Source organism: Euprymna scolopes, chromosome 26, assembly GCF_053919585.1.
Source record: "Euprymna scolopes isolate OS-2025 chromosome 26, ASM5391958v1, whole genome shotgun sequence".
NCBI lineage: Eukaryota > Metazoa > Mollusca > Cephalopoda > Sepiida > Sepiolidae > Euprymna > Euprymna scolopes.
In genome coordinates, this window is record NC_136507.1 from 52,677,161 (window position 1) to 52,693,625 (window position 16,465).

At 35.8% G+C, this 16,465-nt stretch overlaps 2 protein-coding genes across 5 annotated transcripts in view; one reads left to right on the forward strand and one right to left on the reverse strand.

The window, feature by feature from the left end:
* The window catches only part of LOC145248047 (centrosomal protein of 57 kDa-like), a 75,871-nt gene extending 68,127 nt beyond the window's left edge, over positions 1–7,744 (reverse strand). Inside the window, exon 1 of one of the 2 annotated variants that reach the window (XM_080109782.1) lies at positions 5,435–5,596. In XM_080109782.1, the coding sequence (XP_079965908.1) occupies positions 5,435–5,458 (24 nt within the window). In that variant the 5' untranslated portion in view covers positions 5,459–5,596. Of the gene's footprint in view, positions 1–5,434; positions 5,597–7,629 lie in introns of those variants that run through there. The other variant, XM_080109783.1, reaches the window with a different exon arrangement.
* Positions 5,782–16,465, forward strand: part of LOC145248046 (uncharacterized) — a 62,463-nt gene continuing 51,779 nt past the window's right edge. For all 3 annotated transcript variants that reach the window (XM_080109778.1, XM_080109779.1, XM_080109780.1), the window contains exon 1: positions 5,782–6,026. In XM_080109778.1, coding sequence (XP_079965904.1) covers positions 5,946–6,026 — 81 coding nt within the window. In that variant the 5' untranslated portion in view covers positions 5,782–5,945. The remainder of the gene's footprint in view (positions 6,027–16,465) is intronic.

The following is a 16,465-nucleotide window of genomic DNA, read 5'->3' on the forward strand; positions in this document are numbered from 1 at the left end:
CTAGTCTGTACTTTCATCTAACAATTTAATAAACAATACAAACCAAGTGATTTGTGCCACAAGCATTGAAGAAGGACAACAAGTTCTGTCTCTATGCATGTTTGACTGGGGAACCACCTCAAATGGACGAATGTGATCAGTGCCAAGCAAAGAATTCAACAGAATCACAAAGAAATACCAATTGTATAAGCAACTCTATCGTTGATAACATGCAGCTCTCTCTTTTATTAAAATTAACTTGATGTTGAACATGTACATTTACTTAATTACATCGCCATGATAAAGAGGATACTATTTAAGAAGTACATGGGTAAAGTGCTGACATTTGGATATAGCATTCTACAATATGTATTGATTAAGCATGCAATAATATTTTAACAGTTTTAGTGATAAGTGGTTTCAAAATTAGTATATATTTATGACATTTGGTACTTTATTTCTGCCCCCAAAATTGAACATAACAGTATTTTTATCGATTTATAAAGAAGTAGCTGCAGCTGGAATTGTTAAAAAAAAAAAAAAAGGCATAACCATTATGTACAAAATTATATTGAATATTTACTGTCATTTAATTCAATTTTCTTGGATGATACTTAATAAAAATTGTCCATCAGTGCAATTTTGCTAATATAAATGATGCAATGTTCACTCTTCACACCTCAAAAAATGAAGGCTAAAATTTAATTATAAATGATTGTACTTTTACTTCCTATTGTCTTCTTATATTAAGAGTGATGAAAGCATCTTTTGTGACATTTTTACTGGCTGTTTTGTGTGAGTTGGTTTCAAATTGCCATATTGTAATTTACACATCTTTGTGCTTCTTCACCCTCAGCAGGGTAGTGTATACTGCTGATCATCAGTGAAAAGTAGATTTAGAATCCATTCTAAATATGTTTTCTATGCCAATCTTTTAAAATTAATATTGAATCATGGATCTAGTAGAGTAGACATACACAAGTTTTAATCATTTAAATAGGGTGAAAATCTTGTTTCCATTGATAACCTGAATTTTTCAACAATGATAAGAAGGATTCTACTGAAGTCAGAAATACTAGAATTAGATTGGACAACTTTCAACAGAAATAACCTCAGAGCTAAATTTCTAAGTATCATCGACATGGTTGATGTTCTTTGACTTGTTTCTTTGATGATTTCTTCAAATGGACTTGGGAACTGAATATTTTTTCAAACAAGTCCCTATTGGTCCGTTGTTATGGTAGGAATCTTATCAAGAACACATATTACAGGAGCTTTTCGTTGTTCTTAATTTAATTTTAATTTTTTCATCGTTATTAATTTTCAGAATATAATATGAATTCAACCGTGCGGTCACATCTTGAATGAGTTTATTTTTCCAAATTAAACTGATCCTGTATTTCAGTTAATTTGCCAATGGAAAGCGATTAAAGTGAAAAACTGTATTTCTGTTAAATGTAATGGTTGTCTTCACAGCCTGAGCTGATGGTAGTTCTTCTAAATCACATTCCCTGACATCAGCAACCATATTTGTTCCTGAATCCTACAAGACTAAGAAAACTTTACTGAAGATTTTATACTCATCCAGAACACTGTGCAATTCTTCACTTATTCTTGCATTGTGTGTCATTTGAAAACCAATGATCTGCCAAACTCAGAAAAGGAGCATTATCTGTTGTAGCCATCCAAATGTTTGTAGTTCATGAAATGTTGCAGCAAGAGACAATGGAATTTTTGTTTTACTTTTGTAAATATATCAAAAGTTTTGCAGTGAAGTACTTTTTTGATTGAATGCTGTATTTGAACACAGTTTTACAATAAGCCTATTAAATCCAGTGTTGCAGAATATGGTTGAATATCAACAGCAATCATTTCTCCTATCAGATAACGGATCTCTTGTGACCTGTGGTCATTAAAATCCCAAACTTTCTTTTAGGCCAATATTAATTCTATAGTAGTTTGGAGGTTCGTAGTTGCTGCCACTTGTTCCTGAAATGTCTGTTCCTGAATATTCATTGTGCTTTCTTTCTTATCTGCAACTTTTGCTTCTTTTGAATGAAACTTTCTAAAATGATTTAACATATTAGTTGTTGTAAAAGTTTTTTACTGATTTGCTATCCCTTATGTGATGGTTTAACATAACTTGCAAGCAGCTGTATTCTTATTCTTGGGATTGACATCAAAATACTTGGCAGCAGAAACTGGTTGCCATAATGGTTGAAGGTTGTTAATATTTAGTCAATTTTTTATGTATTTAAATTATTTATGTCTAATATCCAATTAGTAATTTATCTTAAACTATACATTATCTAAACCAGAAAAAATAAAAATATATATGTAATGATAGCAAGAGTTGGAAAATGAGGAACAAATTAATATTAGTATCATTTATAACAAAATTTGCTGATAAATCGGCATTAGAAAACCTATTAATCAGCCGATTAAACGATAATCGGCCAGTTTGATAATAAGTACACCCCTAATCATGACCACAATTTTTCACCTTGGAAGAACAGCCGAATGCCATCCCTAATATTTTTAGCTCCACTTAAGAACCCCTATTTTCATTAGAGATTGATCTGCTTCTTTTTAGTTTTTTTTTTAGACAGAAAACAGTGGGTGTTATACACATATTGAAACTTGAACATATCACATTAACCTATTCACGCGTTTTAAATATTTTTTCACTCTTCTCTCATAAACAATTTAAATAATTTAAAGCTTGTACGCAAATACTGTAATACAAGCAACTCATTACAAAAAATAGCAAATCCTAAAAATTAGCTCTTCATACATTAGAAATATGTGAAACATAAACAACAAGACTTAATTGTCTCTGATGTAATGTATCGTTATTTTCATGGAAAGTGTTCAACTGAGCTTCAATCTATGGTCCCTCCTCGCCAAACTTTCACAAGAAACACTCGTCTAGCTGAAAACACTATCAATAATTCCCCCCACTCTTTATCTGTGCCTAAATGTAAACGTAGATTTCATGAACAAAGCTTCTTTCTTAGAACTGCACACCTGTGGAATTGTTTTCCTTTTTCCTGCTTTCCAGCTGATTACAATATGGTTGTCTTCAAGTCTAACGTAAACAAGTTCTTGGTGAGTCGTCCCACTTGTTAACAAATTTACTGAATTTCTATTACTAACGATTACTATATTGTCCAATTTCTACTGCACACTCTTTAACCCCTATCCTCGAGTGGCCTCTTGGCCTTGATAAGTGGTGATGCCTATGTAAAAAAAAAGAAAGAAAGAAAGCAATATGGTGTGAAATTAATTACAGTCATTCGTGGTTTAGCGACACTATCACTGGTCGTAGAGCGTATCATCAACAATTCTCTATAAAGCTAACGGCTTTCACAGCAAATCTTCAGTTCAGCTTGGGAGCTAGAAGTATTCCTATCTTGACTCTTGTCAAGTCGGCGGAACCAGTTTGTGGGGACCATGAGCAGCATCCAAACAGCCCTTTTCAATGCTACTCAACAAACTACCTGTGTGAGATACACATTCTACTGCTGCCTGCTTCCTAGAACTCCCTCTTACAGCATGACACACCAGTTTCTGCAGCTTCCAGCGATCCCAGCTTACTCCTGCAGCTCTTCCAGCCACCAGCTCCTGCGGCCCAGTGACGTCCGGCTAACCGTTCCAGTATCACTGACGTTCGACTACCAGTTCCTACCTCAAGGATTCAAGAATCTCAACCTCGCAAAACGCCCGTTCTCGCTCCAGCTGATACTCGATCAATTTCCGTTCATTTTACCTTGGAGGGGGGGAGGGATAAAAATAAAACACGATACACATCGTGTTTAATCAATCATCTGTTTGTCATTCTTTTTTGCTATTGGCGTTTCCTCTTTGCTTTGTGTTTACCTTTATTAGTTGTGCGTGCGGTCGATTGGCATCCTTCACAACGCCTTTCGCCTCTCAGCAACAAAGGCCGTAGCCAACAAGACTGAATTTAGGTTAAGTTACGTTTTTATGTGCATTCCTTAATTGTTAGTCATTAAAAGAAAATGACGAAGACTTATATCTCTTCAAGCAATTAAAAATCTTTAAAGTTTTATTTATTCATTATTACACTAGTTGAATCACTAGGTAAAGACAAACAAAATAGGTTTAAAAATGTAAAGTGGCGGAGACTTAAGTTACCGTGCTCAAATAATAACGTTATTATTTAGAAAATCATTCTTAACATAAGGAGGAGGAGGGGTGATCGTCTTTATATAGATCAGCCATAGGGGCTGCCGCCAGCCCATATATGGCTATCAATATTCAACTTTTCTTCATAAAATTACACGACCACACTAACTGAAACCAGGGTTTCCGAGACGGAAAACGGGTTTGTATTACTGTAGATTCGAAAAAGTTGTCAAAAAAAACAAAAAAAAAAACGCATATAACAAATAAATGTTATCAAAGGCAAGGTAAGCTACTTTTCTACCTAACTGGATAATTTTCTAGTGTTTTTATTTAATGTAACATGTTTATTCAGCTCGAAAAACACCGTGTTTACCGATGTGTTGGAAAATTAAAAATAGCGCCCGCCCGACTCTCTCTTTAACACGGTAAGTTTGGGAAAAGGAGTTAAAAATTTAAAAAAATATACAAAATACTGTTAAAACCCCACCGATGTCAGCCTATGTCACGGTAACATATATTGAGCCAGTTTCTAACAGTATCTTGTCTAGTTTTTTTTTTATTTATTTTTAATTCCTTTTCCCAAACTTACCGCGTTAAAGAGAGAGTCGGGCGCCATTTTTAATTTTCCAATACATTACATCGGTAAACACTATGTTTTTCGAGATGAAAAACGTTAAAAAAAAAAAAAAAACACTAGAAAATTATCCAGGTAGAAAAGTAACTTATCTTGCCTTTGACAACATTTGTTATATATTTGTTTTTTGACAACTTTTTCGAATCTATGTGTACAGTAATACAAACCCCCCAAAATTAATGTGCATCAATTTCACAAAACCAAATGTTTGTCGTTAATTAAAATTAATTATAAATATTGGCTAAAGTAACAATAAAAGAGTAGTTAAATAGGAAGTTGACTGTTTCTTTTAATATATCTTTTTTCAGTTTCAATTTATATAAAGAAAAACGAAAGATTCCGCCCAAAAATTATTTGGGAAAAAGCGCTGCTACTGGGTTTAAATTGTTCCCATCGTCAAAACGATGTCAACTCTTAGTCGAAAAACTAAGAATTTTTTTTTCTAGATTGACCAAAAAATTATTTTTATTATTATTAAAACAAAATACAGCAATTTCCGAGAAACGGGGTAGAAAAGTAAAGGTTAGGTTTCCTTTTGGCTACATTCATTCAGACAAGAAAATAACATCACGCGGTAATATCGAGTTTTTTTTTTATATATATAAATATATTAAAAAAAAAAACTGGGAATTAATTATAAAAGCCTGATATTTCTATAAATTATATACTTACAGCAATTCCACCGTCAGACGACATGTTAAAATAATAACTAAAAAAATAACCGAAGAAAATAACTTTAGAAAGAAACAAAATAAAAACAAGCGACAATTTAAGTCAGATTAACCATAACAACACCAGCAACAAATTTTCAAACATTGACCGCCGTGCAGAATCGGCTCGATGCGTATTCCTATTGGATGAAATAATAAATAAAATATAATCTAGTTTATTAAAGTCAGATCTTCAGTTATGAATAATAATCAATAAAAATAAAATAAATGAAGATTTTTAAAAAGATTTATTTTATCAAAATAATTTTAGAAAAAAATACTTAGATTTGATTTGTATTCTGCGCACGCGCAGTCGATGCGGGTGCGTCTGCTCCGAATCACGCTTCCGGGATGAAGCACACACAGAGAGATTGTGAAAGATTTTGTCGAATTTAAATTTTCATCCAACTAATAAGGGGGGTAAAAAAGAAAAAAAAAAAAAAGTCTTTTTTTTTTTTAAAGATTTGACGACAATGGCAGCTCTGTTTGCTTGTACGAAATGTCACAGTAGGCATCCGTTTGAAGAGCTTTCACAGGGTGAGCAGTTATGTAAAGTAAGTATCCATTCTGTCTTTCTACACGTTGGGAATATGGAGAGAGAGAGAGGAAAGACTTTAAGTCATTTATAAGGTCGATCATAAACATCTATCTTTTATTATTATTATTGTATGATTACAATCGTTTGTTTATTTGTACATGACATTTTTTTTATTTATTCAATCTGATCGGGCGGTTTTTCCAAACGAAAAAAAAAAAGATTAAAAATAATATTGCGTTTTTTCTATTAACTTCTTCATCCAGCATCACCTCAGCTCCTGTCGCTTCTCTCTTCCTGATTGAACCAATTTGATACAACCTTCATCAATTTAGAGATAAACAATATATAAATAAACACAATCCTATACCTATCATCCAACAAATAATTAACAGTTTCCATTTAGAAAAAGAAAACTCATTTCCTTGTTTAGTTTAAAATTTTTCATTTTCTTCATTGACTCTTTTTTTTTTTTTTTGCAGTTTATAGTTTTCCCCAAATTGAAGAGGATCCAATTTTTTTTTTTTCGATTGTTGACAATTTCTAATAATATTAATAAAGTTAAGAGACATCAATGTGTTTTTCGCCTATTGTTTTAGGATTAGTGAAATCTAAAAAAAAAAAAAATGTAAAGTACTACAATTAACTAGGTACTTTTAAAACTCATACACGAAATTAAACCCATTAGAAAGCATTTCCGAGTTCTTCGTAACCAAGTCCGTCATTTTGTTCTTTTGATAATAGTTTCAAATGAAATACTTTATTTGGTTTTAAAATTCTTAGCAAATTCCCATTAAAACTTTCAGTTTGGAAAGCTTTTAGGTACAATCAGAATGAGTTAATCAAAATTACTAGTGTCCAAATGATACCTATGCCTGATTATAATTTTATAAAAAAAATTCACAAATAAAAATTGACTTCAGCCAGGGCAACGCCGCATCATAGCTACAACTCGATTTTTTTTTTTTACGAGTTAAAAAACAATAACAACAATAATAAAAAAAAATGAAACGGAAGTTGATTTAATTAATTTTTTTTTAATCTTTATATTTAAATCTTAACTAATTCAGATTCGGTTAGGACATTTTAGTATTTTTGCTACGATTTGTTTTTATTCTTAAAAACAAAATCAAAACTTTTGAAATGAAAATACAGTCTCTTCCGTTTTCTCTTTTGTACAACAGAAAGAACAACTTTCTTTTGATATATTTTTAAGTCGAACTAGTTTTCACTTCCTTAAAGTTAACTAAGATATAATAAAATTGGTTGCATACACAGATGTTTAATTTTAAATAAATGAAATAGATCATATCTATGTTTTTAATTTTTATTTATTGCTTATAGCGTTCTGGGTTGGTTGTGTACGTTTTCAGCGTCCCAAATTCATTTTCCAAAAGACGTCATTCGTCGACAACTGTTCGATTTGTAGTTTAAAAATTATTTTGAAATCTAAGAGAATTTAGGACGTTAAAAAAACACGTTTTAAGAGTTTCTTTTTGCTAAAAAGCAGTATGATTATTATATTTTTAAAATAGGTAAATCTTTACCTTTTTTAAGGGTCAGTTATGATTTTTAAAAAAATTGTTTAAAACGAAATAAAGATAAAGTTTATTATAACTTACAAATCACACGATCTGCGATATATTGTTATTTCGTCTTACTTTTAATTAATCTTTTTCAACTTCCGTTTTGCATGAGGGGGGAGGGATGAGTCGATCTAACTGCATTATTAAAAACAATAAAATATTTAGTGTTTTTCTCTCCATTTTTATTGTTTTCAAAGGAAATCTTTTATGATATTCCTTAATCTAACCTCTTGTTGATAAAAATCTTTTTTGAAAAGTTTTTTTTAAACGACGTCATAATGTTTGATTGGAAAAGGCGGAAAAAAAACAACGTATTCTAGTTTATGTACGTTTTCAGCGTCCCAAATTCTTTTCAAACCGAACGATTATTCGTTTTGTATTTCTAAACTGGTACATTGTGATATAAGATGTACTAACAACTTAAATAAAACATATAACGATTTAATTTTCATTTTTTTTTTTCTTTTAAGAGGACGTAGTATTTTATTTCGCTACCTTTAATATTACGAGGAACAAATATCGTAATTAATCCTAACTCTAAAGTCACAGATACAAGGAAGAACGATAGGCCTAGAGCCAAATTAAAATTTAGTCAAAATTATATACAAAAGAATAAAATACGATTATTTTGGAAAAAAATCTATATTAAATCTACTCTTTATGAATATTAATTTTATTAATTTATTTGTTATATCTTAAATTTTAGACTTCGACTTTAAAATAAAAATTTGGGATCCTGAAATGTACATAACCTTATTTCGTCTCTTGGAAGAAAATTAAAAGTATTTTACCAATTAAATGGGATATTTTTAGTAGTAGTAGTATATTTTATATAACTATTCATTTATTTCATATTTAAAAAAAAAAAAGTTAAAACGTGAACTTCCTGTTTTTTTTTTCTTCCGTGATTCGTTTCATTTCTTTTTTTTATGTCGACCGTTAAGCAATGGAGGAAATACATAATAGATCTGTCTTAGTCCTATATCGATCCCCTCCTTTTTTAAAATTAATTAACGTATTTTATTAATAGTGTATTCAGTAAAAATATTTTATGCCAATGAAATATTTTTAAAATAAAGTTTGTTTAAATATTAATGAGGAGAAAAACGTGTTTACTACTACTACTACTCTAAATATTTCTTAGTTGCTCCCTCCCCACTAGTGCAAGACTCGATGTCAGTTTTTTAAGGCGTGGGGGTATCTAGCTTCCCCCAAAAGGTGTAATGAGGATTGGCATCACAGAAATAACTTAAGAGTCCCTCGACACCCTCAGGAATCTAGCAATAAATCCATCACAGGAACAAAAAAGTAATTTATGCCCCCCCTCCCCGAGATGAAACAGATACTTCACTTTGTAGCTAAAAGGCTAAAGTCTATTTACTTCCCTCTCCTCACGAAGACAAAGCTAAACACCAAGTCATTTTTAATTTGGGGAACTCTGGATTGGAAAAATAAATATTACTCCAGTCTAGTAAGATCTCTCGCGAGAGGACAGAGCAGTTTGTTTTCCAGTATATATGAAACCGGAAACGTGGTAAAGAATAAATAAATAAATATATATATATATATATATATAAGTAGCAGGACCCTTGTACCAGCGTTGCCCAGTGAAAATACAGCACGAAGCCAGAAAATCTTTGGTTTACTTTACGATCCCCACCCCCTAAAAATACATTAAACTGTGACCTCAGAAATAGTGGGAACTGGTATCCGTATGCAAAATGAAAAACTGTTGGGTATTTTTTGACAGTGGTTGTCATTGTTAGTCCTGGTGGTTGTTTACTGGCATGCACTGGCTGCCTTTATAAATGTCACTGTCAATTGCCACAGTCACTGATGGCCATGACTAGTACTGGCCTCCATTGGATTGCTATGAAATGAAATTGCCTGTTTTCAATTGTTAGGCACTGTCATCCAACGACGGTTATGTCAGTGATTGACAGTAACTATGATCAGTGCTCTTTAAAAGTGGTTACTGCTATTTCTAAGGCTTTGGTTTAATTTATTGGACAACAAAGTTGGCAAGAATCGAGGGGACATCCCATTTCCATGTTCTGCGGTGATAAGTCTTTTCGGCAGTCTAGACAAACTGTAATGCACACTTGTGTGCATCGTTCAAAGAAACAGATGTTACATGCAGGGACACACATAAGTTCTATCAATTATTGAAGCAAGTCAAGAAAACTCTTAATCAATGAATACATTGTGCCTACGATGGTCCAGTAGTCACTAATCTGTGTCGCAGAAAGAATACTTCAACAAGCTGCTCATTCTTCTGCCTGCCTGAGATGACAGAAGTCTACACTGAGTTGGCCAAGGAGGTGTATGATTGCAATATGGGCCTGTCAATGGTAGAGGAGTGCAGCAAGATTTGCATAACAACAAGGCATCCAGTTAGGATAGTATTTCTACTGAAGTTTACATGAAGTATTGCGTGCATCATGCCTTCACTGCAGTTGTACCCGATGACCAGAACAAAGTAATCCTTCTACCCTGCCACATAATGAGAGATCAGAAACTGTCCTCAAATTACTGGAGTATCAATTTCGTTAGTGTCGTGGCAAAGGCATTGGCAGTTCTGCAAAGATTTCAGGAAGTCGGCAATCTCTGTACATGTCTGACCCAAGATAGTTTCCAGCAGGAATGGCCTGTGTTAACGATATTTTCAAACTTTATTGCATCCTCTTTGCTCTCATTCAGTGCTACTATAGGTTGAAACAAGTTTAGATATGGTTACAAGTCAGAGACTTTCAAGGTGAAAATTGGTATTCAGCGGGGATGTGCCCTATTCTTACCTCTCTTCAACTATTCTATTGACTACATTCTTGATCTTGCTCTATAGGACTATCAGTGGATGGTAGTTGAGCAGAAGATTAGTGTGCTTGATTTGGTTTATGCCGAAGATTTCATATTACTCAGATCAATGGAGGCGAGGTGCAGGTTGTATTATGCATGGATATGTGCATCATCACATCAGAGACTAAGGTTCTTTCCTCTTCTGTGTCTTTTTTGTTTCCACTAATTCCTCTTTGCAAAACTAGTGTGAAGGTCACAAGGCATATTGTAGTTGCTACAAATGATAAAAATGAGGATGAGGTCTCCACACAAGTTCTTAAGCTATAGCAATTACAGGTTGAGAGCTTCCAATCATTGTTCATAAGACTTTATAGGGAGTTCACAGATCTTTGAATTTGCAAGTCTTTGAATCCACTCCAGATGCTGAATATTCTGAACAAAGTAGGGAGATGAAGCTTAGATGGTATATTCTAAGATGGGTTGCACCAGAGACAAGTATAGCAGTATGCCATCTGTCACAGTAGCAAAGGAGCTGTAGATATGAAGTAGTATGTGATTGATAAAAAATATAGTTTTTATGAAAGTCATAAAATTTATAAACTTGAATTATTGCCAAGCATTGTGCTTTTAAATACAAAACATTTGAATTATTATTTCTGGAAATTTAATTTTAAAGACTTATTAATACTTGATCTTTTTTATTTAGTTAGTTATGGTAGTCCATGTGGATGACGATGTTTCATTTTTATTTATTTTTTTAATTGACTCTGTGCCTCCGTTGATGACTGAAGCCTGATACACTGCTTTGCACAAGAAGACAGGATTTGGGTTTTGATGGTGAGTGACTGCCGCTTGTCGGTATCTCAGTGTATGATGCTCCATTGTTGAAGAAGGCCATCCCATTATTACATGTGGAGCGCCAAGTGTCTCTGTCTGCTGCCAAAGTCTCCAAAAGATATTTTAGCGCTTGAGGGTGAGCTTGTCTATGTAGCGTTTCTTCAGGGAGCCGATGTTTTGTCGGTCATGAGTGAGCTGACCGAAGAAAACTCTTCAAGGTAGTCTGTTTGCTGTGGCCCAATCATCAAAACTAACTACAGATAAGAAGTGACTCTAGAGGGGCAACACCAGCTCTCCTGTGAATCTCTGAATAGGACACCTTGTGCTACCAATGGAGGTCGATCTGCTGTAGTCGTCGGATGTGAAATAACTCCAGAAGCCTAATGTGATGGTGATACAGAACCCATACCTCGGAACCATATAGGAGGGTGGGTATGATGACTGCGTTGTACACAGCGATCCTTGTATGGGTCCTGAGATTGTGGTTGGCAAACAGTCATTCAGGTGGCTAAAAGCAGAAGCGACGAGATTAAGGTGGTGCTGAACTTCATTGCTAAGTTTGCAGGACAATGAGAGATTGGAGCCAAAATATGTGAAGCTGTTGATATTCTTTAGAGGGATAACGTTAACAGTGAAGATGGGAGCATCAGTGGGAGATATATTTGGCAAGATTTCTGTCTTCTTGATGTTAAGAAGGCCAGCTCAGTGGTAGGCGTTAAAGACTATGTCAAGACTGCATTGAAGTTTGCTGGATTTATGGCTAGAGAATGCAGCATCATCGGCATAGATGAACTCTCCAGAGGTTTTAGTCTTGGCCCTGAAGATATTTCAGGTTGAAGAGGCTGCCATCAATACTGTACTAGATTGAAATTCACGGCACGAAACCAAAGTGACAACAACTAGGAACAGGTTGAAAATGACTCAATAACAGTTCACGGTTCATGGTATTGAAGGCCTTGGTTAGATGTACGAAGGCCAAATATGGCTTATGATGCTGTTCACAACACTCCTCCTGGAAAAGACGAGCAACGAAAATCATATCGATAGTACTACGCTCTCAATGGAAGCCACATTTTGATTCTGGGATGACAGATTGACAACAGTCTCCAGAAGTTTGGTAAGCATGATCTTAGGCAATACTTTGCTGGCCACAGAGAGGAGAAAGATGCCTCAGCTGTTGCCACAGTAAGCTCGGTCACCCTTATGTTTGTAGGCGAGGATGATGTGGGAGACACTTTGCTGACCAGCAATCCAGGATGAACTGGTAGAGATGCGGGAGGAAGTCAGTTCTGCTACACTTGAGGATCTCAGCGGATATGCTGTCGAGACCAACTGCCTGTTTTTTAGGCTGTGAATAGCCTTCTTCACTTCGCTGAGGGATGGTGGGTTGTCCAGCACAGGAATGGATGGCAGAGTGGGGAGATCATTGACAATGAAGGGATCGGTGGCACTGATTTTATTAAGCAATTCCCGCAGATGTTCAGCCCATCTTTCCAGGATACCGCTCTTCTCTTTGATAAGAGCACCATCCTTACTTCGCACATGGTGCATAGAGCGTTGCCATGGGCCATCTTTACTACCTCAGAAATCGTGGGATTCATTCTCCATCTGATGCAATTCTTGCTGCATCATAGCATGGAAAGAGGTGAAACGCTCGCAGAGTGTGGAAGATGCTGGATTTTTAAGAAAGGCATCATAAGCAGCATTTTTCTCGCGTATGAGGGATCTGATGTCCCCTGCAAAATCGTCAAACCAGTCTTTGTGTCGCTTCTCAGAGTAGCCAAGGATGAATTCTGAGACACCATGAAAAGCTGTTGAGATTTCTAACCCTTCTGCATTGAGTGTAGTAGTGCTGAGACAGTAACTGGTGCAGGGAGGGACTCCGTGATGGCATCACACAATTTGGCTAAGATTGCCGGATCCCATAGAGAAGAAAGGTTGAGTCACCATTTTGGCTTCTGCCGACGGGCAGGTGGACATACGTTTAGCCGGAGATTTGAGCTAATCAGGTGGTGATCAGTGGAGCATTCAGCACCACGCATGGTATGAGTCAAGAGCATGTCACACAGATCAGTGTCTGACAATAACGAAATCAATAAAGTACCAGTGTTTGGACCTTGGGTGCAGTCAGGACATCTTGTACGTGTCATGTAGCTGAAGATGATTTTGATAATGGTAAAGACAGAGGGGGACAGAAGTCGGAGATCATTCCTGTTTACATTTCTTATGGTTTTTGCCAACTCTGGCATTAAAATGGCCCAGCAGAATGATCTTATCACTGCCTGGGGTGTTCCTGATGGTAGCCATGAGGTTATGAAAACGGTTCTTCACGTCCTCATCTGAGTCCAGCGTGGGAGCATAGGCACTGATCAGGGTGGCATAACAACTCTTGGTCAGTGGAAGCCGTAGGGTCATGAGATATTCATTCAGTTGGTGCCTCGGATAGTTGGCAAAGCAGAGATGACTGGATGGCAAAGCCAACACTGTGAATGCGATGGGCATCCTCCAGGAGACATTTCCAGAAGTTCTCCTCAAGTGACTCCTCACCAGCAAACCTTGTCTCCCTAAGGGTAGTGATGTCAATGCATAGCAGGTGAACTCCATGGCAACTAGGGAGGTATGAAGCCGAGGGCGTTTTTTTTTTTTTTTTTTTTTTCTGTAACAGTCTAGAAGGGTTCTGATATTCCAAGTAGCGACTTTCAGAGGTCGCTGTTTGCTATTCTTTATGTTTTGACTGCAAGTTGGATGTCCCAGTGGATACAGGTGTCCACCCAGGAAATGTTGGACAGACAGTGTTTAGGCCAACTTTTCCAGGCCATTCCTCTATTTGGAAGTGAGCAGTGTGGTTCCTGAATAGGATTGGTCAGTCACCCTGGTAGGACTGAAAAGAGAAGCTGTTCCGATCCCAAACTCTCAGCGACTATCTTGCCAGGGCCGCCTAACATGCTTTCAGCTATATCCGGAGCCTACCTCAGTCACCCATTATTCCATCGCTGTAGGTCTTGGATGTGAATGATGAAGAAGATACCTGTGCAAAAAGAAATTATAAGTGTAAGGGGGTGCACAAGCCCCAGTCCAGTATCTTGACTACCCTCAGAGGGTTCCTGTGGCATAGATGAGAGCTTCGATGACTGGCTTGTTGGTTGGCTGCTGCGTTCTGCCGAAAATCCAATCTGTCAGAAGTTTGCCTACACAGGGATGCTCCACAGGTTGTTACTATTTAGCCCATAGCTGGGTCAGCATTTCACAATCACCAGGGCGTGTCCACATGGTGGGCCATGATGCTGGTACTATGCAGTGCTGATCCACCAAGGTTTCTGTTAGGGACCTTACCCTTAACTTTTGGCTCAAGAAAAGAACCTGGACCGCAAGGCAGCGGGGTGTCAGTTACTTTTGAGGGTGCTGACCACTCGCCCATAGTCAGAACACCAATTAGCGAAATAATTTTTACCATGGGCAGGTGGGGATTGGCTACACATAACCCTGATTGGGGTCCTAAAGTGGGTACTTGACCTTGCCCGAGGATCTCCCATAGACTGGCGGAGGGAAGGAGATACCTTACTTCTGTTGATGAAATAATTTTCACCCCACTATTAATAAATTAATACATAAATAAAAACAAAACATATCCAACAGAAACGTTCATATAAGAAAACCGTTTTAAGGATGCTAGGTCTCTTTGATGTTTATGATGATGGTGATGAACACATAAATAAATTAAAACATAAAAAAAAAACAGTACATAACCAACAGAAACGATAGGTGTAATGGGGCGACCTCGGTCGCAATCTTCTGTTAAAAAGTTCATGTAGGAAAACCGTTTTAAGGATGCCAGGTCTCTTATGTTTATGATGATCATGATGATGAACACATAAATAAATTAAAACATAAATAAAACTATATGTCCAACAGAATGATACGTGTAATGTTGAGTAATTATTAGTTAGACTCAGTTAAAATTTCAACAAAGATTAAGAGCTGAATGATTTATAACAGAATTATTAAAAACCTATCATTATTGAGGTATTCTCTCACCCAGTTTTTTAATAAGATAAGGAAGTGTTAATTTTATATTTTTTTTTGTGTCTTCCTCTGCTAAACAACAGCAACAATAATTCTGGTTCATCCATTTTGCACTCTCTACCTTATTAAAATGGCTGCCCTGTGTTCAGAGTCACACAGAAATTCAATTTTTTTTTCTTACCAAGCAGGATAGTACTGATCCAGCACTTCCTTTTCTTGGGAAAACTATGCAGTGGCCAAGCATAAACATTGTTAATTACTGTGAGGTCTAATCAGGAAAGGAACTTATAGGAGTCTGATACTGATTTATTTTATGCTGTCCAGTCCATAGATTTAATACCAGTCATGTTTCAAACAGTCAAGTCACTTCATATGCATTCAAGTCAGGTTTTTATTGGTATTTCATGTGCCCTTGTGCCTGTGGTATCTATGTGTATTCAGTTGACTCAGTAGTAGCATGCTGAGCATGTAAGGCATCCTAAATCCTACCAATCTCAAGCTTCTAATAAAACCTGGCTTTAGGGATTTTGTTTTTTAGTTTGCTGTCGCATGCCCACCTGACCATGGCATCGTTGTTATGCTGAAGCCATAAGTCAGAAATATTTGCAAGAAAGCAAACAATCTAAAAAAACCTTGCATCAAGTACTGAGAGAAATGTTGAAATGTAAGGATTCGCAGCAGTGTCCTGAACCTTTATCGAGCAGCACAACAGCAAGCAATGAGAGTACACTCATAACCATTAGCATTCAACACGTCCACATGGCAGAAGGTTGTATCAACCAGCAATACCAGACACCATAACGTTCAACGCTGGACAAAGCATACACTGCTACTTAATTTGACACTCATAGTCTTTAAATCAGTAATAAGTACATTTCTCCTACCTTCATAAAAATAAAACTTATATAACTAGATTCACAATAAGATTTACTTAAAAATGGTATTTTAATATTTTTGTTGTGATTTGTATATTCAAAGAAATCGTTATTTAAATCCGGCTATTAACAACAAAATATGCCAGCATAGCATGCCCACAGGCGGTAGATCACCTTTTACAAATAAGCGGTCGGGGTGTGTTCACATAAATACTCGAAGTGGAAGTTGTGCCTGTCGACGACATTTCTAATTGTTTTTGTTCCGGAATTCAAACACATGTATGTCTTCCCTGTCAAAAGTTAGAATATCTCAAAGTTGACGCTTTGTAGTATAAAGATAA